The 20,834-nt window shown below is 36.1% G+C and overlaps 1 protein-coding gene across 2 annotated transcripts in view; it reads right to left on the minus strand.

Moving 5' to 3' along the window:
• GLRA3 (glycine receptor alpha 3) overlaps nt 1–20,081 on the minus strand; it is a 73,403-nt gene extending 53,322 nt beyond the window's left edge. The window contains exons 1-2 of one of the 2 annotated variants that reach the window (XM_048942749.1): nt 19,728–20,081; nt 586–713 (exon numbers count right to left, since the gene is read on the minus strand). In XM_048942749.1, coding sequence (XP_048798706.1) covers nt 586–713; nt 19,728–19,846 — 247 coding nt within the window. In that variant the 5' untranslated portion in view covers nt 19,847–20,081. The remainder of the gene's footprint in view (nt 1–585; nt 714–19,727) is intronic. The other variant, XM_048942750.1, reaches the window with a different exon arrangement.
• Nucleotides 20,082–20,834: the final 753 nt, after the last annotated feature.

The following is a 20,834-nucleotide window of genomic DNA, read 5'->3' on the forward strand; positions in this document are numbered from 1 at the left end:
GCAAACTTTGTACTTCTTACTTGAATCTTCTTTATGATGAATGTCAACAAGGCATATAACAACAATAATAATTCTAGTTATCAAGAATTTGCAGTTTCAGAGGAGAACTGAGAAAAGGGTAAAGAACAAGAAGAAATACAGTCCTTCTTGAGGCACAAGAGGAATCTAATGTTACAGGACAATTTCATTATAGACTTGATGACTAAGACAAACTCTTGAGTTTGATTCCGATGTTATGTGCATAATATACTCCTTATATCCAGCATCAGGCAAGTGTTTCATGCAACTTCCTTTCTAGGTTACTTCAGACTACTGTTGTGCTAGTTGGGAATTCAAATCCATTAACAAGTATTTCAGGAAAGAGAAAAAAGAAAACTATTAGACAGTCCAAAAATAGTTATAAGACTAAAAATCTGCATTAGTTCAGCTGTGAAAATGATAGGTATAGAGCGTAATACTACTGAAACCGTAATAGAAAAGGGAATTCACTTTAAGAAATAAGCATATTTCTAGGTTTTCATATTCTTTCTATCTTTTTTGTAAGAAGAAATACTGAATTATTTGGAAGTTTACGTTTGAAATTACCTTTGAAATTTGGTCTGATCCTTGCATCGTATCCCGACATCCTACCCATTAGTTTATCCAAGAAATCAGATGGTGACATTGGCATGCTACGGGATCTTGCACTGTCTGTTTCCTTTGTAGCTACCAAGCTAAGAACAGGTGGGGGGAAGAAAAAAAACAACAGAAACAAAACATTTTGTTAGATATTTTGTTAGGAAAACTGATTTTGCAGAATCAATCACTTTATTCATTTGTGTATGAACAGGAAAACAGCAAAGTTGATACTGCGTTTCATGATATTTAACCTTCAAAAAATAGTAATAGCGAAGAACTAGAAACCAGTGTTTTTTTTTATTTGTTATTTTATATGCAAATGTTATTTTTTAGGCTACCTACTCTGTTACTTCTTCCTCAGGACTACTTGAGATTAATTACACTTCTAGTCAGCTTTTTTTTGAAGTATTACCACAGAATTAAAAAAAATAGAGTTATGCATGTGGGATATCATAGTTTGGAATCTGCTCTAAGATTGGTCAGTCTGACTGGGTATGATGTTGATCAGAAGTAAAACCTGTGAGGATCATTCATGGAAAAATACTACCATCACTAGTTTTTCATCAGTGAATGTTTCATGTTGATATTTAAACATAAACCTACATATCAAACGGTCCCTTGGCAAATGGTATTCCTTTACATTGTCTTAAAGGTTCATTTTCTATTAAAGCAAAAGTGACTGCTGCAGTCAGAAAAAAACTTACTGAATGAACTATCTTAGGGCAAAATTTTCATCTCAGGGCCACATGGAAAATGTCATCTCCTGTAGCCTTTTCTCCATGTGTGTGCAGAATTCCCACTGACATTCTAAAGTGTGTTCTGCACATGTCAGGAGAGAAGAATATCAGCATTGTGATCAGCCATGTGGACCTGAAGAAAAGGTCTTTATTATCGTGGAAATCTTGCTTAACAGCTGGCAATCATTATAAAAACAACACAGCTAAATATATATGAATAAAATTGTGAGTAGCATTACATAACTAAAGCCACTCCTGGACTTTGGATCCTGCACTTTGGCTGCAACAGCTCTAGATAACGTTACAGGCGTGGGGCAGAGTGGCTGGATGACTGTAGAAGAAATGGAGCTGGAACTATTGGTCAGTTCTTGGCTAAACATGAGTCAGGAGTGTGCTCTGTTGGCTGAGAACATTAATGGCATCCTGGCTTGTATCAGAAATAGGGTTGCCAACAGGAGCTGGGAGGTGGTCTTCTCATGTGCTTATCACTAGAGAGGCCACACCTCAAGTGCTGTGTTCAGTTTTGAGCCCTTTGCTACAAGAAATGCACTGAGGCGATGGAGTGTGTCCAGAGAGGGCAAAGAAGCTGTGGAGGGACTGAAGTACAAGTTTTATGAGAAGTGGCTGAGGGATCTTTAGGCTGGAGAAGAGGAGGCTCAGGAGAGACATTATTATACACTACAACTACCTGAAAGGAGGTTGTAGTGAGGTGAGATTTGGCCCCTTCTCTTGCATAGCTCGCAATAGGATGAGAGGGAAATGACTTCAAGTTGTGCAAACAGAGGTTCAGGTAGGATATTAGGCAAATTTCTTCTCTGAAAAAACAGTCAGGTACTGGAATGATCTGCCCAGGGTGGTAGTGGAGTCACCATCCCTGGAGCTGTTCAAGGAATGTTTAGATGTTGTACTAAGTGACGTTGTTTAGTGAGGAAATATTGGTGATAGGTGCTAGGTGGATAATCTTGGAGGTCTTTTCCATCCTTTATGATTCTTTGATTTTGAATTCTGAAGAAAACAATAAATAGGTTCTGCTGTTTGTGCTGACTTCTGGTAAAAACTGTTGCAGGAAGATATGAATCTCTTCTCTACTTCTTTCATTGCATTCTGACAATACCAATTCACTCTTTTAGCAGAACTTAAATAAAGAATTCTTCAGTATTAAGTATTGCAAATTTGGATACTGACAGTATACGTACATAGAAATCTCTAGACTACTGTCATTTGCTCATATTTTAATTGAAAAATGGTTATTACATCTTTTATTTGTAATAGTAAAAGTGAAGAGAATTAAAAATGTCTAGTAAACTTGATCTGGTATTTATGTGAAAGCTGATTTTCATATTTCTACTTTATTTATAAATTTCTAATTTGTTTTCTCTTTCTAAATCTTTATGAAAAAATTGTTATCACCTTCAGTATTATGCTTTTGTAAATGCTTCTACAGTCTCCTTTAGTAGCTAACCTCGTTCATTTCTTCCTGTAGCTGGAGAACACATTCTCTTTCTAATCCAGTAAATATCCAACTCTTCTCATTTTAGTGCAGTTTGAAATTATTGCTTCTCATCCTGTTCTTATTGACCTCAGACATCATTTTCACTACCAAATATTAATTGACCTGCTTTATAATAGCATCACAACTTCATTGAAAAATTATCAAAAATTTATTTAAAATATTTCTGAGTTGCTGAATTTAGACCATCAAAAGTTAGAGTGGGAATATTTGTTTCAAATAAACTGCTCTACAAAAACAGGCATAAACAGAAAATTAGAACCATCAGGGCTACAATTTCATCTATTTTGTCCATTCAATCAGTGTTTACCTACTATTTCAAGAGAGAAGTAAGCTTTACATCATACCTTTCAGATTGTCAGGTTGGAAATTCATGGGCAGAAACAAGGAAACATCCAGAATTCACAGGTCTGTGACAATTGCATGATTCATATTTGAGCCAGAAACTGTTAGGTTAGATTAAATGGGGTGAAAATGTTACTCAGAGTAAGCTGCAATCTGTCACAGCCAAGACACAGCTTCTCTGTCCACACCTCCATCCTAAATACTAGACAAAAGCTACTCAGTGAATTGTGGTAAGAATGATGGTCAGTACTGCCATCTATGATCTGGAGTTAAAATCAAAAAGCATCACAACATCACGAAAAAAAAACCCACTGAGTTACATTCTGATGAGGACAGGGAGGTAACCTGACTTCTTAAATGCAATCCATTTAAGTAGAATAAGTACTGTGAAAGGTAGGATAATACTGTGAAGGATGGATATTAGCAGTGTATCGATCAGAACTGTGGATAGAGTTGGAGAAAGTAGTGATTCAGAAGACAATTAAGAATTCAAATTGAACAATTCAATTGCTGTGATAAAGTTTTAACTGTGCTGCTGTATTATCCCTTGGTGTGGAGAGGTTAAAAGAGTAGGAATAAGAAGGTCAGTTATTTCATATGATATTAATGAGGCCAGTCCTGGGATGTTCCATCAGATCCTGTGTTTTACAGGGACATTAGAGCATTAGGAAAGGTAGTGAACAAGGCTAGTAAATCATAATCTGAGAGGAAGGGAAAATTCCTTACAGTAAAATGCTAAACGTTTAATCTGCTTAGCTTATCAGAAAGAAGATTGAAAACTAATGTGACTGAAGTGTTTGAGTACCTCAGAGGGGCAGAAAGCAGTGGACATTTATTCTAAGGAGAAAATGCAGAATAATTAATGAGAGAGAGAGGTAGAAAAATTCAAATTGGAATTTAGATGCTCAGTTTGGATTACAAAGTTAACTTAAGAGTATGTGAAACTGTCACATTCAAGGTTTTCTGAAAGAAAAAATATTAACATGTAAGATACTGCTTTTCACGTGTGCATAGTTTCTTGAGAGAGAATGAAAAGAAGTATGTAGAAGAGAGGGCTTATTTCAGAGTATACGTTTCAAGTCTCACACAGAAAACTTCAGATTGCCAAAAGACACACTATAGACTTGAGGAGCTTAAGGAAGGGAAGCAGTGAGAGTAGTTCAAAGTAGAAAATTATGCCTTCTCATGGTTTTTCTATCCTGATGCTGGGTAATAGGCTTGCAGCTGTTGGTCCTATGGACTGTAATCTGGGGTGTAGGTTAAATGGGGTAATGATGGCCTGTTTTACTAATTTACTTTCTCAGCTGGATATTTGACTTAACCAGCAATTGTATGACACCACCTTCCTGCTTAGTACAAAGTTAAGCTCCAGAAAGGAAAATGCACTTGAGCTGCTCATAAACTACATCCAGCTTAAAAATCAGAGATTGACCACAGCTAGAAAAAAAGAAGAGCTATTAGTCTATCTGAGACATGCACCTGCACAGAGGAAAGAATTTTAAGCTAGATGATAACATTGTCATGAAAGCAAATATGAAGTGGCCAGGGACAAATTTAGATTGTAAATTAAAAGTCTTTCAAACACTGAAACACTTCAGAAATAGTCCAGCAGTTTAAGCAGGGATACAAAAACCCTTTTCTTTTTTGAGATGAAGCTTGATAAGAATATCAGAATGCTCTGACATGTATGACATGCAGGTGATGGGACTCAGCTTTTTTCTAACCCCTCTACTGAGGATATGTAATTATTGATTCTTTTAATTTACTAAAATGATAACTAACTTAGTTAACATAGTTATACAAGAGCACTGACATCTACAGAATTTAAATAGGAAAATCCATCTAGAAGCTGACAATTTAGCAAGCAAAAGAAATGTGGGTCATGAATTTGTGCTCCTGAAACTTCTATTTAAAGTAGGCATTTTTGTTAGAGAAAACCTTACCATCTCTTCCATTCCTCCAAAGCAAAATGGTTGAGAAAAACTCTGCAAAGAGAATTTCACAATCTCAAAAATGTCTCCTCCTCTAACGCTGTAAATATCAGGCTGCTTTTCCCTTTTTTTTTTTTTTTTTTTTTTTGAAGAATCACAGTATTTCTACTTATGATTTGTCACTTTCCTATCTGTCACAAACTTGTGCGTGTTTTTACATGAGCACAATGAAGGAAAGGAATTTTACAAATGGAATTGCTTTACAAACATGCTTTATTTTAAGAGGTAAATATTCTCTTTCCTGTTGGTGCTACAGGTGGATATTAGAGATGAATGGATCATGTAGTGTGCTGTAATTAGAATGTACATTAGAAACTTCTCAAAGAATAGTTACTAAGTCCAAGTTAGAGCAGTCCACAAATTTACCTAATTCTGAAAGCTGTCTTGAGTTTTACTATCCACATGTTGAATTCAACATATCTATTTCTTTCATCCCTAACTAAACATCCTATGTAGTTTATCTTGAAGATCACATCTTAATGCCAAGTTACAGTCAGTTTTGACTTGCTGATTTTCCAATCTGACAATAAATCCTTTCTTTCATCTCAAATACTGACCATCTTAGCCATCCAGTAAGGTAGAAATTTTGCACTTCATCTAGCAACATGTACTACAGAACTTTTAACAGAGCAGTATATGATGCTTTGGATGTATTATAGTGGTCTAGTAGCAATTTTGTTTCATTGTTTAGCTTGTTTAACTCTCTGAGACAGCAGATGTGGCCAAACCCCTGAAGCAATCCAATTTGTGTGTATGGTCCATTCTTTTCAGGCATTGTTTAAATGTTTTTATTGCACTTTTCATTAAATCTGCAGACAAGTTCAAGGAAATTAATTGAATACTCATAACTACAACCAGCCATTTTGTACTCAAATGAATATCACAAACAGCAACACACAAAAGTATTTCAGTAAATTAATCTGAGTCAGTACTTATGCAGAGGTTTGACAGTAATAAATTAAGTTAGATTAATTAATCTCAAGAGTATGTCCTTTAATTCTTTACCGGTAAGTAAGTACCGGTGACTGAATTGATTAATTTTCAAATGAAAAGTATTCACTTCAACCGTTTAATAAACAAGGTCTGCTAAAATAAAGTTATCCACAAATAGGTAGCACCATCTATCTTCATACTGCATATTGAAAAGTAGTAAGTGGTAGTAAGTTTTACTACTAAGAAAACAATTAAGTCCTCTTCTGTATATTACGGGTATTGAATAAGATTAATGAGAAAAGTGAACGTTCTTTGAAACAGTCAGAAGATTAAGGTTTTTATTTTTTCAAAAAGGGAGTCCCTCCAATTATCTGATCTGTTCATGAAATTTGTTAAAGAACCAAAGTGATCACAGTTTATAGTATGTAGCATTTGTTCGTTATTTCAAGAGTGAACACGAACCTGATTTAAAAAAAAAAAAAAAAGACATTTCTGAGAGGAAAAGTTTCAAAATGTGATAGCTTTACACAAAATAAATAAAAACCCAAAATTCTGGTGGCCTCAAATCCTTCAAAATTAAAGCTTATTTTGGTTCAAAAATAAATAAGTAAAGAAATAAATGAAAAATCCCACTCTTTCAGAAAGATTTAAAACTATTTTCAATTTTAGAGAAGTATATAGGTGTAAAGGAGAAAATTTGTTTGATTTCTGTGGATAAAACTGTTTCTAAAATTTTTCCTTTTTTTCTGCATAGCTTTTCATTAAAATATATTTGTTGCATAATAGACATGTTCTTCTGTAGTGTGATGTGTTTAAATTTGCTACTTGAAGTAACTGAATCAGAAGAGAAATGATTTTCAGTGTTTGGGATTTTGACAGCACATTTAAACTTTCAAAAGCTTTGGAGATGGGACAAATATTGCGGAATGGGTTCTGAGAAGGAGGTTAAATATGTTTAAAGCAAAAACTTCATTGTAGTTTTAAGAAGTATTTAAGCAATCTTTTCATTCTTCTGGCAATTATAATCCCTTAAAGAAAAAAGATGATAAACTTCTATTACTTGAGTCCATTCATCGACTATATTGGTTCACAAAAAGCCATGGCCATTTGAAAGCTATGAGAATCAAAGAATCACCAAGGTTGGAAAGACTTTCAAGATCATCCAGTCCAACCATCCACCTGTCGCCTCACTAAATCATGTCCCTTAGTACAGCATCTACATGTTTCTTGAACACCTCCAGGGATGGTGGCTCCAGGCCCCCCCGACCCGGGCAACCTATTCCAGTACCTGACCACTCTTTCAGAGGATAAATGCTTCCTAATGTCCTGAATTGCCATGATGCAAACTGAGCCTATTCCCACTATTCTACTGCTAGTTACACAAGAGAAGAGGCCAATTCTCACTTTGCCATATTCTCCTTTCAGGGATTTATGGAGAGCGATAAGATCTCCCCTGAGCTTCCTCTTCTCCAGACTGAACAATCCCAGTTCCCTCAGCCACTCTCCTTAAGACTTGTGCTCTTGAGAAGTGTCAGAGGATCATGGCTGCATAGATCTAGTTCTGAAAGAATCTGTAGTCACTGTTGTGCCCTTCCAGCCCACACAGCTTCTTCTGAGGAGAAAAGTAAGACTCAAAATTAGACTCCTGATGTAAATTATATTTTCAAAGTCTCAGTCTCTTTACATTACTTATACTTTGAGCCCAGGATAATTTGGATACATGAATTAGATAACATTATGTTCCTGCTGTTTAAGGCTTGTGCAAGGAATTCTTCCTCTTCCTACTCCTTACTATTTTAGCAATAAAAAAGAATTCTACTTGAGCTTTATTCATGAATGAATGAATTTAATCCCGAGGGACCAAGAAAAAAGAAAAGCAAGTTTCTACTAGTGAAAGAGTATGTGGAGGAAGAGCATGACATATACTAAACCCAAAGATAGGAAATGAAGGAGAAAATTAAATTTGACATGATTCAAAAAGAGTGAGATTCTAGCTGTCTTTCTGTTCTGTTAAAACTGAAAATAAAGGATCTATAATACTAGCAATAGCAGTAAAGTATTGCTAATTAAAAATGACAGTTCTTTCATTTGTTGTAGGTCATGAAGTCATCAACTTCTGATGCAATATAAACACAGATTTTCATGTCCTGCACTGTTTAAAGATGTTATTAGCTCAGATTGGAACACAGAACTCTTAAATTCTGTGTACAGAGAAAGGACTGTCAGTTCCAATAACAGGAGCAGAAGCAGTATCTCACCAAGATTTTAAAGAGGTGATTTCTAACAAAAGTTCTCAGGAGAAGTTCAAATATTTTCTGTGACAGGTTAGATTCTCCTACAGATTTTTCACTCTTCTAGATTTTTTTTTTTGGTTACCTTTTTGTCCTCTTACTTTGAGTAAGTTCAAAAGGTCAGATTAATTTTTTTTATATAACACTGCAGAGATAATTAGAGTCACAGCAGAAATCATTGGACATATTTTCAGAAAAAGTAATGCTTATGTGCTGCAAATAATGAATTTTCATTTTTTTAAGAATGCTAACGATTCATTATTTATTATGATAGTGCCTTGAAAAGAAAAATAAATGAAAAATAAATAGGATTGCATCTCTATTATTCAAAATGTCTTTTCTTTCAAATTTGGAACGCATTCATTTTTTTTGTTCAGTGACTGAAGCAATGTTGCATTTTAATGCTCTTTATTGTCTAGGCAATATTTACTTTTTGTTATGAACTTTCTGATACCTTTACAGTGTTGTATCTCTTCCTGTTTTGGAGCTGACCATTGCTCTGGTAATGCAGTCTTCCTCCAACACTATTTGTCATAGAAGTGAGCTGGCTGTATATATTATAGCTTTTTTACAATATGTTTTAAAAATATTTGGATTGCTGTAGAGTTTTTCAGCTTAAACACTAAGGAGTTTCTAAGTTTAGGTCACTCAGACTCAATCTTCATTCTCCAGGTTAAAGGGCTTTGCAGTCCAGATGAGGCTCAATTTGGATACGCTTGTTGGTACGCTTGTTTGGTTGTTTTTTTTTGTGACTCTATACATGTTTAAGCATAGTGATTGCTCCTGGCTCTGTCCTTCCCTACTCCACTCCCCACCTTTGGAAAAACGTGTATTTCTTTGAGTAAAGGAGGAAAACTGTTTTTTTTTTTCTTTTTTCAGCACTCTTTATAATCCGGTGGATATGGTTCTCCAACTTAATAAATGGATTTGATAAATGTTGTCTAATTTTGCTCTCTAAGACAAGTTCATTGTTGCCAACTGCAGTCATGCAGCATGTGGTTTTGCTTAACATATTTTATGAATTCTGGCTATATATTAAATATTTATTCCTAACTTTCCCAGAAGCATCCTTTTCCTTAGTAATCTCATATATGTTGTTCAACTTATTTTCATCAGTGATATAAATTTGGGTCCTAGTTTCTTAATTATTTTTAATCTCCTTTTTTGGTAATAAGAAGCTCATCAAATATTTGCACAGAAAGCTGAAAAATATCAGAATTTGGAATATTTATAACTCTTCCACAGACCTACTATATAGGCATTTCTGACAGCGCTAACTCCAAATTAAAGATAGATCCTTCCAAAATAAAATTACCTTTTGTTTTTCTTTGGTTAATTTTTGTTTGAATTGATGGAATATATCTGAATATAGACATTGTTAATCCTCAGTCTACAGTAGACTGAGCTTGCATTACTATCTCATTATAAAGACTAATTTGTCTATTAACTGAAAAATGGAAAAAAGTTATTGGTGTAATGGACAGCTTTCAAAAGTGCCAAGCAAAATAATTTCAGAATTTTATCTTTCGTAGCACTAGATATCCTTCTATAAATGCGTGTCAGAGCTGAACAATTGCATTAATTTTTGTGATTAATGAATGATTCCTCTAGCTAACTGAGCACGTGCAAGAAATGATTGGTGTCTTTCATCTAATGAATAGTAATTTAATTGATGTCAGTGAGGAAACAATAGATTAAAAGGTGAATTAAGTAAAAAGAAATTTTTCCCTGGCTACATACTCTACACTATTCTTTCCTGAAGCAAACTTTGCACAAATCTAGGACCAATCCAGGAATACTGAAAGCAGAATACAGGTGTTTCATGTATCTTCTCAAATAATTTTTTGTTTGTTTGTTTTTTTACTCTTCACAAAAAAAATTCAAGGTTTTTAAAATATAATGAAATGTGAAAAATATCAAAACTAGATACAAATTTTATTTTGAATGAAATCCCCAGGATTCTTGGAGACTGAATCACAATTAAACACTTTTCCATTTGCCTTAGTGAAACTCTGCTTACAACAGCACAATAGTATTGTCCTGTATCTACAGCATATATCATTTGGCCCTTTTGAAGATGAGATTTTTTTTGTCCAAAATAAGTTTGATAAGACATGAGTTGTTACAGGGATGCAGAGTATAGCTTAAAGAGTGACTCACATTAGCACAAAGTATTTCAACAGGCACGATATCTACAGACAAGAAAAAAATTAGCAATAAATACAACTTAGTTCTGTGTAAAATTCATTCCTGAAACAGTTCTTATGAAATTATTTATTTTGCTTAGCAAATTATGGTGTAGATACTGTTACTATTGATTAAGGATTTACAAGTAAGATAAATATTACAGATGGGAAAATATGGTTTTATTATCCAAGTGTTTTACAGAAACATGTCTGTTTTAATGCTGTTGTAATGAAAAGCTGGCAGGCTTGCGTGGAATCTGGTTAGGTCTCTTGCTTATTTTCTCAGCAACAGTCAATTTCCTAATGATGACAGCAACTGAAGTAGGGATCTCAAATTCTAATGTTCAAAAATCTCTCTCAACATGACCCCCTTGGAATTGACAGAAACTTTTTTCCTTATGCAGGAAACTAAAAACAGGCTTTTTCCCTGACTTCCTTTCTTGCATAGAAAAAGTAATAAAATTATTTCAGATATTTGGAAATTTCCATGAGACAGGAATGTCTCAACGAGCATAGTTAATTTACATGAGATAAACAAATTAAGTATATTTTTTCTTTTCATTAGTTCTATCTAGATCTACACTATAATTCAATATAAGACTTTCTTTAAGGCAGCAACAGAGTTGAGCTTCAGGGTGATGTGGAGAATGACAGGATTCATGCTGCGTAATGACAGCGCCCAGTGTTTGTAATACATGTACTGAAGCGTATTCCTTACTGAATGAATCAGGGAAAATAATGTGAAGGTTAAAAAACAGTGCTGCTAGCCTTTCATATTTTTACCATAATTATCCTGAGTCACTACACTTACACATATTCTCTTACCTACAGAATTCTCTTATGTATGTAGTATTACCCTTACATAAATGCTTTGTATTTGTATTTGCTACGCTAGTCTTGTTTATGCCCTATATGCAGTATCTGCTTGATTGTCATCTCAGTAGTCTTAAATCTCCTGCAAACAAATGGGAAAGTACCAGGTGAATGAAAAAAAATACCAAATGCAGTCTGATCTTATAGGAATAGCCACTTTTAAAAAGAATGAAAAAGACCATTCTGCTGACTGTTACTTAGAGGAGTTATATTTTAGGGAATCTAATCAAATACATACACTGTGATTGCAGAAAAAAAAAAATTGATTACCTTTACATCCATCTGTGTACAGGAATAATAAGAACAATTTAAAACTTAAGTATGTTCTTAGAGTTCACTTGCAGTGTTAAAATTTTGTGATGTTTTAGAGATAATATTTTAACATGTATATTGAGAAACTGGACGCAAGTATCTGTTTTAATTCCTGTTCTCTTCTGTATTGTACTTTCTATAATCATATATAACTGTCTCAGGTGGGTGTATCCCATATTCATGTTCATTTTATACAGTAGAAGTCTCAATATTGTGTTCAAAACAGTTGATAATCCTATCTTCAGTGTGCAAGAGAATGTTCTCCTATCTTCAAGAACAGAAAATAGTATATTTCACTTCTGCAATTTTTTCGCTATAAACTCTCTGATCTCATAGCATGAGATAGCGGAGAAATCATCATTCAGAAACATATCCCTTCATGGAGGCATTTTATAGGTACTTAGACACAGAATTAGTATCTACCATAGAATACAGTGTTTAGTTATGTTTCAGCTGTGTGAAGCCAGTGCTCAGAATGCATGACTAGAGTTGAGGTACACTGCTGTCCCGTCTAGGGACCACTGCCCCTAGTCAGTGTCCCACCCTAAGTTACTCTTTGGAGTTTAGAAGGTTGGCAGATAACTTTCAGATTGACTTCCCAGATTTAAAGGATGCGTTTTAACCCAGAGACTCATGTAATACTGGTGGATTAGGATGCAATTTTCTTATGGCCATTCTTTCTACGATCTGGTATTGTAAAGCTGTTATGTGTTGCATATGTTATGTATATTTTATACAACATATAGGTTTATGTAGTGTATAGAGTGATTTTCTCTATATCAATATCTCTTCATACACCTAGAAAACAATATCTCACAGAGCAAAAGACTTTTTTCCTAAAAAGCAATTAAAACAATTTTCTTTCAGCCAAGCACAGTAAATCACTATTGATTACATAATTTTTACTTTTGACCTCAAAAATGAAAAAGAATTACGTTACCGTTTTCAGAAAGTTACCACTCTGTGACATTTATTTTATTTATCTAGTAGGGCACCCTTAGCCAGCAGATATGTTGCTAACTAAACTGGAAGTTTAGATGGTCACTGCAGCTGAATACATTTTAGCCTATATATGCCCAGAGCATGGACCTCTTTGTGTGTTACTGAATTTAACAGATGATGGTGCATTTTTAAACTTTATGAAATTAAAAGCCTTTCAGGAACTAGATAGAAGTTTTTTTTGTTGTTGTTTTGTTTTGTTTTTTTTTTTTTAATCTAAGGCCACTGTATCACATTACAAAGAAACTTTTCACAAAAAAAAAAAAAAAAAAAGTCAACCCACTAAATCCATAGGCTCTGCAGTCACCCATTAAGATGTAATAATAATTATTTTTAAAAAACAACTTTTTAAAGAATCATGCTGACATAACTATATTTACTCAGTGGTTAGTCATGAAAATTAAAGTTATTTGAAGGTGATCATATTAAAAATTGTGTAGACTTCTAAAGAGCCAATCTAATAGAAAAATACTTGGAAACAATTAGTTCTGGTACCTCCAGAGCCTTGGATAGTTACAGATGATATTTTGGTTCTCATTAGGTTCATTTTTTACCTTTCAAGATTCTGTAAGAGAATGCATATTCTATATGAAACTAGAGATAGTTCTATGCAGGGTAGGGATTTATGCAAGCTGTACATAGTTGTAAAGCTTTGAACAACAGTGAAGTCTGTAGCACCTTCTAATATATTAATAAAATATGGAGTGCAACAAAGGATAAAATCCTAAAACAATAGGTTATATAGTTAAACTCCATCTTGAATTTTTAATCAGGCAGAGGGAAAAACCTACCCTGCTCTTTTAAATGACATATCTATACTCATTTTGCTTATGAAACTCTTCATAAATTAGTTTTATCTCCAAGAGTGACATAAAGATTAATAGCAACTCACAGCCCCACAGTTTAGAAAAATTTAGTACTCCTATGTTTGCTTTCTACTTACTTTATTGTTTCACAAAATTAATTTTACAGTGTAGTCAATTAGCTCTGGGGGGTCTTCAGCTTTTTTACATTCTCTCAAAACTACTTCCCTTGGAAAATGCATTTAGCTAGTTCTTGTCACCAAATACAAACTTCAGTAAAGACAATATTGAAAAGAACTGATCTTCTTAAGGGAAAAGGGAAGTTCCTACTTGGAAATTACCCCAATTCTCTCTGTCCCTTTTCATTTTGTACACCCACTATAGAGCTAGAGGGACAACAGGATAATCTCCAGTGCAGGAAAATTATATAGGAAGTGTATATTACGTTATAAAATCTATTGAAGACCAAGCATTACCCTGCTTGCTGCTGAATAATGTTGGAACAATTCACTAGACAGGTGGTCGGGAGAGTAATAGCCAAATATATTCTTTTGTTACTTCATGTCATGCCATGCCTACTTCATGTCATGCCTACTTTTGTACACTTTCCTTCCATTCTTTCTATTATTACTAGTTAGCATTTATATTAACACATCACCTAAAGACACCAGTTGGCAAGGATTTTACTGCTTCAGAAGTCAGAACAAATAATGAATTGTAATTCCTGCTAGAAAAAAAAAAATACAATTTCAAAGACTTCTCCCTTCTTTTCTCTCTACATTATTGTGCAGACTCTTCATCTTCCTGATGCTGCTCTTAGTCTCATGCCTTAGTCCTGCATTCTTGTTACATACAGTTTCTGGCTATGTTTTTCCTGCCCTCTGAGATATTCCCTTTCTTCTGATAACTAATATTTGTCCTCAAGAGGGTGCCTTTTATTTGGTCTGTTCACAATGCTCATGTATCAGTGACAGTAAAACTTCCTTATAGTTTCTGTCTGCCTCTACTGATTCTTCCAATGTACATCATAAAGATCCCTAGGAAAAGCAATAAAAAGAAGATGCAGCATCACATAGAAGAGTTCTTCATTGCTCACTATTAGAGAAAAGCTGATTTACTGGAATCATTTGCTATAGGTATTATTATATAATACTCAGTAAGGTCATTTGAAGCTTGTATTATAAATCTGTTAAAATAAGCTCTAATCTTATAAAAATTTTCATTTTCTGTAATTGTCACAGTAGGATAGCTGGACAAGATTAATCTGATGGAGGAGCTATTACATTTTTCATCACACTGAAGCACAGCACAGCACTCATCTCAAAATATTACTAGCTTTCAGTTGTTGTTAGCATCATTTGGCTTGTAATGAGTTAGGAGAGGCTGGAAAGTAAGAAAATGTCAGTAGCGCAGTAAGAATAAGAATTGAAAGTCTCCTGTTCATAATTGAAATTGTTTTGTTATTCAATTATATATTACAGCTAATTGTGTTATACCTCAAAACTCTGCATGCATTTCTTTCTTAATGTTATAAACATAGTAATCATTTAGGAAAATAATTGTTTTCTTATAGAAATTAAGAATAGGTAGTAAAAGTGCTGACTGAATTCATACTAGTGTCAAAACTCAAATTCAGTTCAAAGGGGCTTCAGTGTTTTCACCTATGTATTTGAAATACACAGAATTTGAATTCCGAGTGCTTGCTCACAGATAAAACCCTTCTTCATCCAAGTTTTGAAAAGTACAATACCTCCCTGTGGGTTTATTCTGCAAGGGAATACTAGAGCTCTCCTCCTGACATTTTAGAAGGGCCATGAACACATTGCCTTCCTACCAAGGATCTGGCTACATGGGCTTAGTGCCAGCTCTGATAATGCAGAAGCCCAGTTTTATCAGAACTATTTGATAAAAGCTGTGAGAAACCTCAGGAGCTGTTTCTCTCTTTTTTGTTCTTTCTGGTTTTCTGTTTGTTTGTTTTCTGTTTGTTTGTTTGTTTTTGGTTTCTTTTTTTTTTCCTATCAAGGTTGCTGGGGAATAGCTCTTGGTCTTTGCTCAGGCCAACTGGGTGCACCTGCACTGAGCCTTGTACCTTCCTAGCTCTCATTTGCTGACCTGACTTTTTGGCTTGACCTTGAACCTACATCACCATTGTGGACATGGCTTAGTAATCCAAAGTGTTGTGTAGACAGGATCTGCTCTGTTCTAGTGCTGGTTCTGTGGAACTGCAAACCTTACTGACAGGAACCGGCTCCTGTCTGACTTGCTGTGATTCTGAACTCACTGTTCACCTTCCCTTCTCTTGCTGCTTTCTGACATGCATCAGGTCTTTTTCATTAGGATATGGAGTCTGATCTATTCCGCAGAAACTTTTCAAATTGAGTCAGGACTGCTATGGAAAGGTCCTGTGACTCAGTGCTCTCATTATTTTTTTCCACACACTATTTTATTCACATCCTGATTTTATTTCTTGAATACTATGGTAGATACAACACTTAACATCTTAATAAACAATTGAAATCTAATTAAAGCATCAGGTAAACTATTTTCTAAGATGTTAATGATGCTAACTCAGATTTAATAATTCTTTGGTGTTGTGTCTCTTTCATTATTTATATAAGAGACAAACGATGGTAGCTTAAAAGACATTGACTTCTGCTTCTTAAAGCTACTCATCTGAAATCAATTTGCAATGCAATGCAAGAATAATTTCAAAATCATTTAACTATGAGCTCAGACATGCCCCAGAGTTAGGATCCATGGAGATTTTTAAAACAAGAATCTGGCTTCAAAGTACAATTAGCTGTCTCTATGATACTGTTTCTTACAACAAAAGGCCAATGGGGCAGTGAGAAGAACAAGAAAAGAGGCAATAACTTAACCAAGCATGACTCCTAGTCTCTGCTAATATGGTTATCTAAAAAAACATAGAGGCAATCTATTTTGCATTTCTGCACCTTCTTATTGATACCATTTTCCCCTTTCACAGGTCTATATACAAAATGCATATACTGTACTCTTAAAGTAGAAAGCTTAAAGAAAAAATTCCTGGTAAGTCCATGATGGTGTAGTTCTAAGCCCATGCAAGTTGGAGAACTGTTGTAAGCCTCCTTGGCTCACAAATATGATCTTTGTGTGACTCTACAACCACCTTGCTTTCAGCGTGACCCCTTGTAACCCAGGCAGGTAGAGGAATCTGTGTTTACCGTATTTCTTTAATGAAAACTCAGAGGAATATTCAGTCTTAGATATAACTATGATGTCAAACTCTGCCTTAGAAATGTTTACTTTCCTTGTGTGGTAGTGAATTACAGTTATTGCTTAGGCTCCATTATTCTTTTTTCCCTTAATTTCTCACCCTAATTTTTTACCTCTCTACCCACATTTTAATGTAGCACTGCACTTGGCCTGGCATTAATTAATAATTTTTCGTTTGTTTGGTTTTAGTTTGATGATAGCTTTTCTCCCAGTCCTCATAAGTACCAGTGAAAATATAATCAAGTGTTATCTGCTTAAATTCTTGTTTTCCTTATATATAATATATTGTTGTATTATTAATACGTATGTTATTAATCTAAAACTATTATGAATTACAATTAATGACTTTTTATCTTTCTGCAATGTCTTTCAGAAATCAAATTAATAATTGAAAAGGCCAATATACATTTTGTTTCAGTCACTCCAATCTGAAAAACTTATAAATATGAAATGAAAAATGAATTATTGCAAAAAAGAAAAATCTGTTTCCTCTTGTAAAGTGAGCAAATCCAGAGTCCTTATTCATTAAAGTAGAATGCCCATACTTAGAAAATCCTTTTTTGCTTTCACCTCTACTGAACATAAAACTGAACAACTAGCTTCGTAGGCATAGTATTTAAACAGTCACTTTACTCAGCTTCACATCTATTGGGCAAGAATTGAAAGTTTTTCCTCATAGGTTTCCATTAGAGTTCTCTCTCATACAGCTTTTAATGCTTATTAACAAAGGGCAGAAATGTTTCAGTGCTGTACAGTGTAAGAAAAGATATGTTATTTTTCCTATAGTGTTTGAAGAAGTCAAAAACTTAAGACTCGGTTGTTCATAGCAATTCCTGGCAGATCCATGTAGGCACTAAGGCTCGGCGTTCTGTGCCTTATAGTGGAATCGGTGTCCTAGCGCTCCCCGTTCTCTTTGCTCTTTGCTCTGGTGTACATCATCAGCTCACAAGGCTGAAATTGGAAGAGAACTGGAATTAAAAGCTTGGGAATGCTGTAGCCTTTAATGTTTTAAACTTTGTGTGTGTGCGTATGCATGTGCGTATACACTTTTTCAATTGTAAAGCAATCTGTCTTGGGCATGGAGGAGACTCCTGTGGATCCTAAAGAACTGACTTGGGGTTCTCAGGTCCTATTGCATGTCCAGCAATCCCTGTATTGAGAGACTGAGAAGTTTTCTGAAGTCTTTCTCAGACACTACATGAAAGAATCTGTATGCACTGGAACATTATTTGTCATTATGAGAAAACTTAAGAGCATGAGGTTATTTTAATACATCAGGATTTTTGGACACTGAAGAAGATAATCTGAATTTATGCATAATAAGTTGCATGTATGCATTTTGAAACAAGTCACTGTTAGTCCAAGATCATATGACGAAAAATACCTGTATGCTTTCCAAAACTTACTTATTCACATTCACAAAGAGAGTTTTTATTATTAATAATTAAAAAAATATATTAAGGATTGGTAAGATTAAGGACTAATCATTCTACAGTAGAATGGTATTTAAATAATACAATGAGAAAAAATATTCATTATGACCATGTTGAAACAAAATTATGATAACAGTATTGTTTGCTTTGCCTACACAGGGGCTTAGTTATCTACTTTGAACATTAAATTTTCAGTGCAGGTGGAAAAGTTAAACTATCATATACATGTATTTACTGTTTCCTCCCAATGTCAATTAATCCCATCCCATGTGACCCAATTTCTTAAAATCTCTTGCTCTATGCAAAATCTCTCTCTCTCTCTCTCTCTCTCTCTCTCTCTCTCTCTCACACACACACACACACACACACAAACGTATTAGAAACTGTTTATATTATGCATGTTCACACAAAACAGATAATTGAGATTCTGTGAGGCACTACACACTACATTTAAATTTTTAGTTATAAAGCCCTTAAATCTATAATTCACAAATCCTCTTTGGACAACCCCTTTTCAAATTTAAGTTTCTCTATTTATTTTCGTAAAATAACAACATGGTATGTAAAAACAATCTATCAGTGTTGTAAGATATGCCATGATTCTATTTATTTTTATCCAGCACTACAGCTGTTTGTTGATAACAAGCACAGTTAACTCACCATCAGCACTAAGTCTGTGATAACACAGATGTCTGCTTCTTTGTATGTAGGATTTTGCTAAGATTCCCTTCACTTTTTGAGTCAATGGAGGACTCAAATTTATTGTAGCCTGCTATCACCACACTTCCAGAACTATGTATCAAAAGAAAATGTCCACTGATATCCTAACATTAGTTTAGCGAGTGAAAGCGTGCTGGGCAGAAAGTGGAGAAAAGCCTTATGAACCTAAATCTTTGACATGGCTTGTAGCTAATGGATAGATCATTATTGTTTGTAATACACATCCAAGATTGTCAGTGTCGTAGAGCAAGTGCCTTCCGTCTTGAGTGAAATCCTATAGATCATGTTCTCTGCTTTCACTTCTATTTCTGGATAGGACTTTTTTTGACCTAGAGCAGACCCTGAATTTCTTAACAAAAAAGAACTGGTAGCAATAGATCGCATCTGTATGTTTACATCCCTGATCACCTGTAACTTCTATGCATGGACAATTTCCACGTGTAGAATTTTCAGAATCAACAGTGCTACAGTTCCTGCTGAACATAGTGATAAAATTCCTGGGTGAAACAGGGAGACACAACCTGTGAACAGGCAATGGAAATACGGAGCCCTTGTTTTCCCCAACGCTAATCAAATTCAATGCAGTGCAATACTATTCACGAGACACAGACCCCATGCACGTAGTTCCGTGCCCAGAGTGCAGCTGTTGCCGCTAGTAGTGGTGAAGAGAGACACCGACAAGCATTCCGCCGCGAGAGAAAAGCGACCCAAAGACGCTCACCTGAGCAGCACCGCAGCTTCCCACAAATAGAAGCCCGAGACGGCGGCGCGGAGGTACCTCAGCCGTGTCATGCTGCTCGGAGCCGCCGAGGAGCCCTGGAGCGCCCGTGTCCGCGGCATCGACGCGGCGAGCTCGGCCGCGGCGGGCGGCGCTCCGGGACCCTGGAGAGCTCCGGCGGCTCCGCGCCGGCCGCCCGTCTAGCGCCCGGCGGCGCCCCGCGCCCTCCCGCTGTGCCCCGCCGCTCCGTCTCCGCCGCTCCGCATGGCAGCCGAGCAGGAGCCTAATCCCAGGAGCGGCGGTGGCGCCGAACCGCGGCGGCGGCAGGAGCCCACCTCCCCGTCCGCCTGCCCCCAGCGCCTGCCAACAGCCGGCGCCCCGCCGCCGGCCGCATCCCGGGTGCGTGGGGCTCCGCGGACCCGGCGGCGGTGGGGCGGGCGGGAGCTGGGTGAGGGCCGGCCCTCGTCTTCCCCCCCCTCCGAGCGCGCCGCCTCCGTGGAAGCCAAATGGGAAGGAGCGGGCACGGCGGCGGGGAGGGAACCCCGCGGGGTCTGGCTGGAAGGGGAGATGGTCTCGCCGTAGGCTACGGACTGTGCTCGGAACAGCCCCTGCCCCATTGCGCTCCCTCCTGTGGGTTGTGGGGTGACTGAGGGTATTCACAGAGTCTTGGGTCCGTGAAAGGGCTGGGGAATGGCGTGTGTGTGGTGGGTACTCTGCTTTGCCTGCTGAGCTGTTGGTATGCTTGTTCTTATGAAATTAATGGGGGAAAGCCTTTCGTATTTCAGACTCATTTATTTTGCAACTGCAGTGCCAATGGAGTTTGGAAAAGTATTATTCTATTCCAATCGTTAGTGAAAAGAGATCAGGTAACATATAGCAGTCTAATAGTCAAATCCTAACAAATTCAGTTTTTAAAGCCAGGAGCTGCTTGCGTTAAAAAAGAATAAAGATTTATAAGCTCACACTGATAAATATTGAGAAAATCTGTATGGTTTGTCCATGAGGGAAGATAAAAAATGTATGAGGAAGGCTATACCTGTAGGGGGACAGATAAGGAAAGTATGCTTGAGAGTGTAGATTGGGAATACTCTGAGAGGTTTTTTAATAAGG

The sequence above is a fragment of the Lagopus muta genome, chromosome 4, assembly GCF_023343835.1.
Source record: "Lagopus muta isolate bLagMut1 chromosome 4, bLagMut1 primary, whole genome shotgun sequence".
Taxonomy (NCBI): domain Eukaryota; kingdom Metazoa; phylum Chordata; class Aves; order Galliformes; family Phasianidae; genus Lagopus; species Lagopus muta.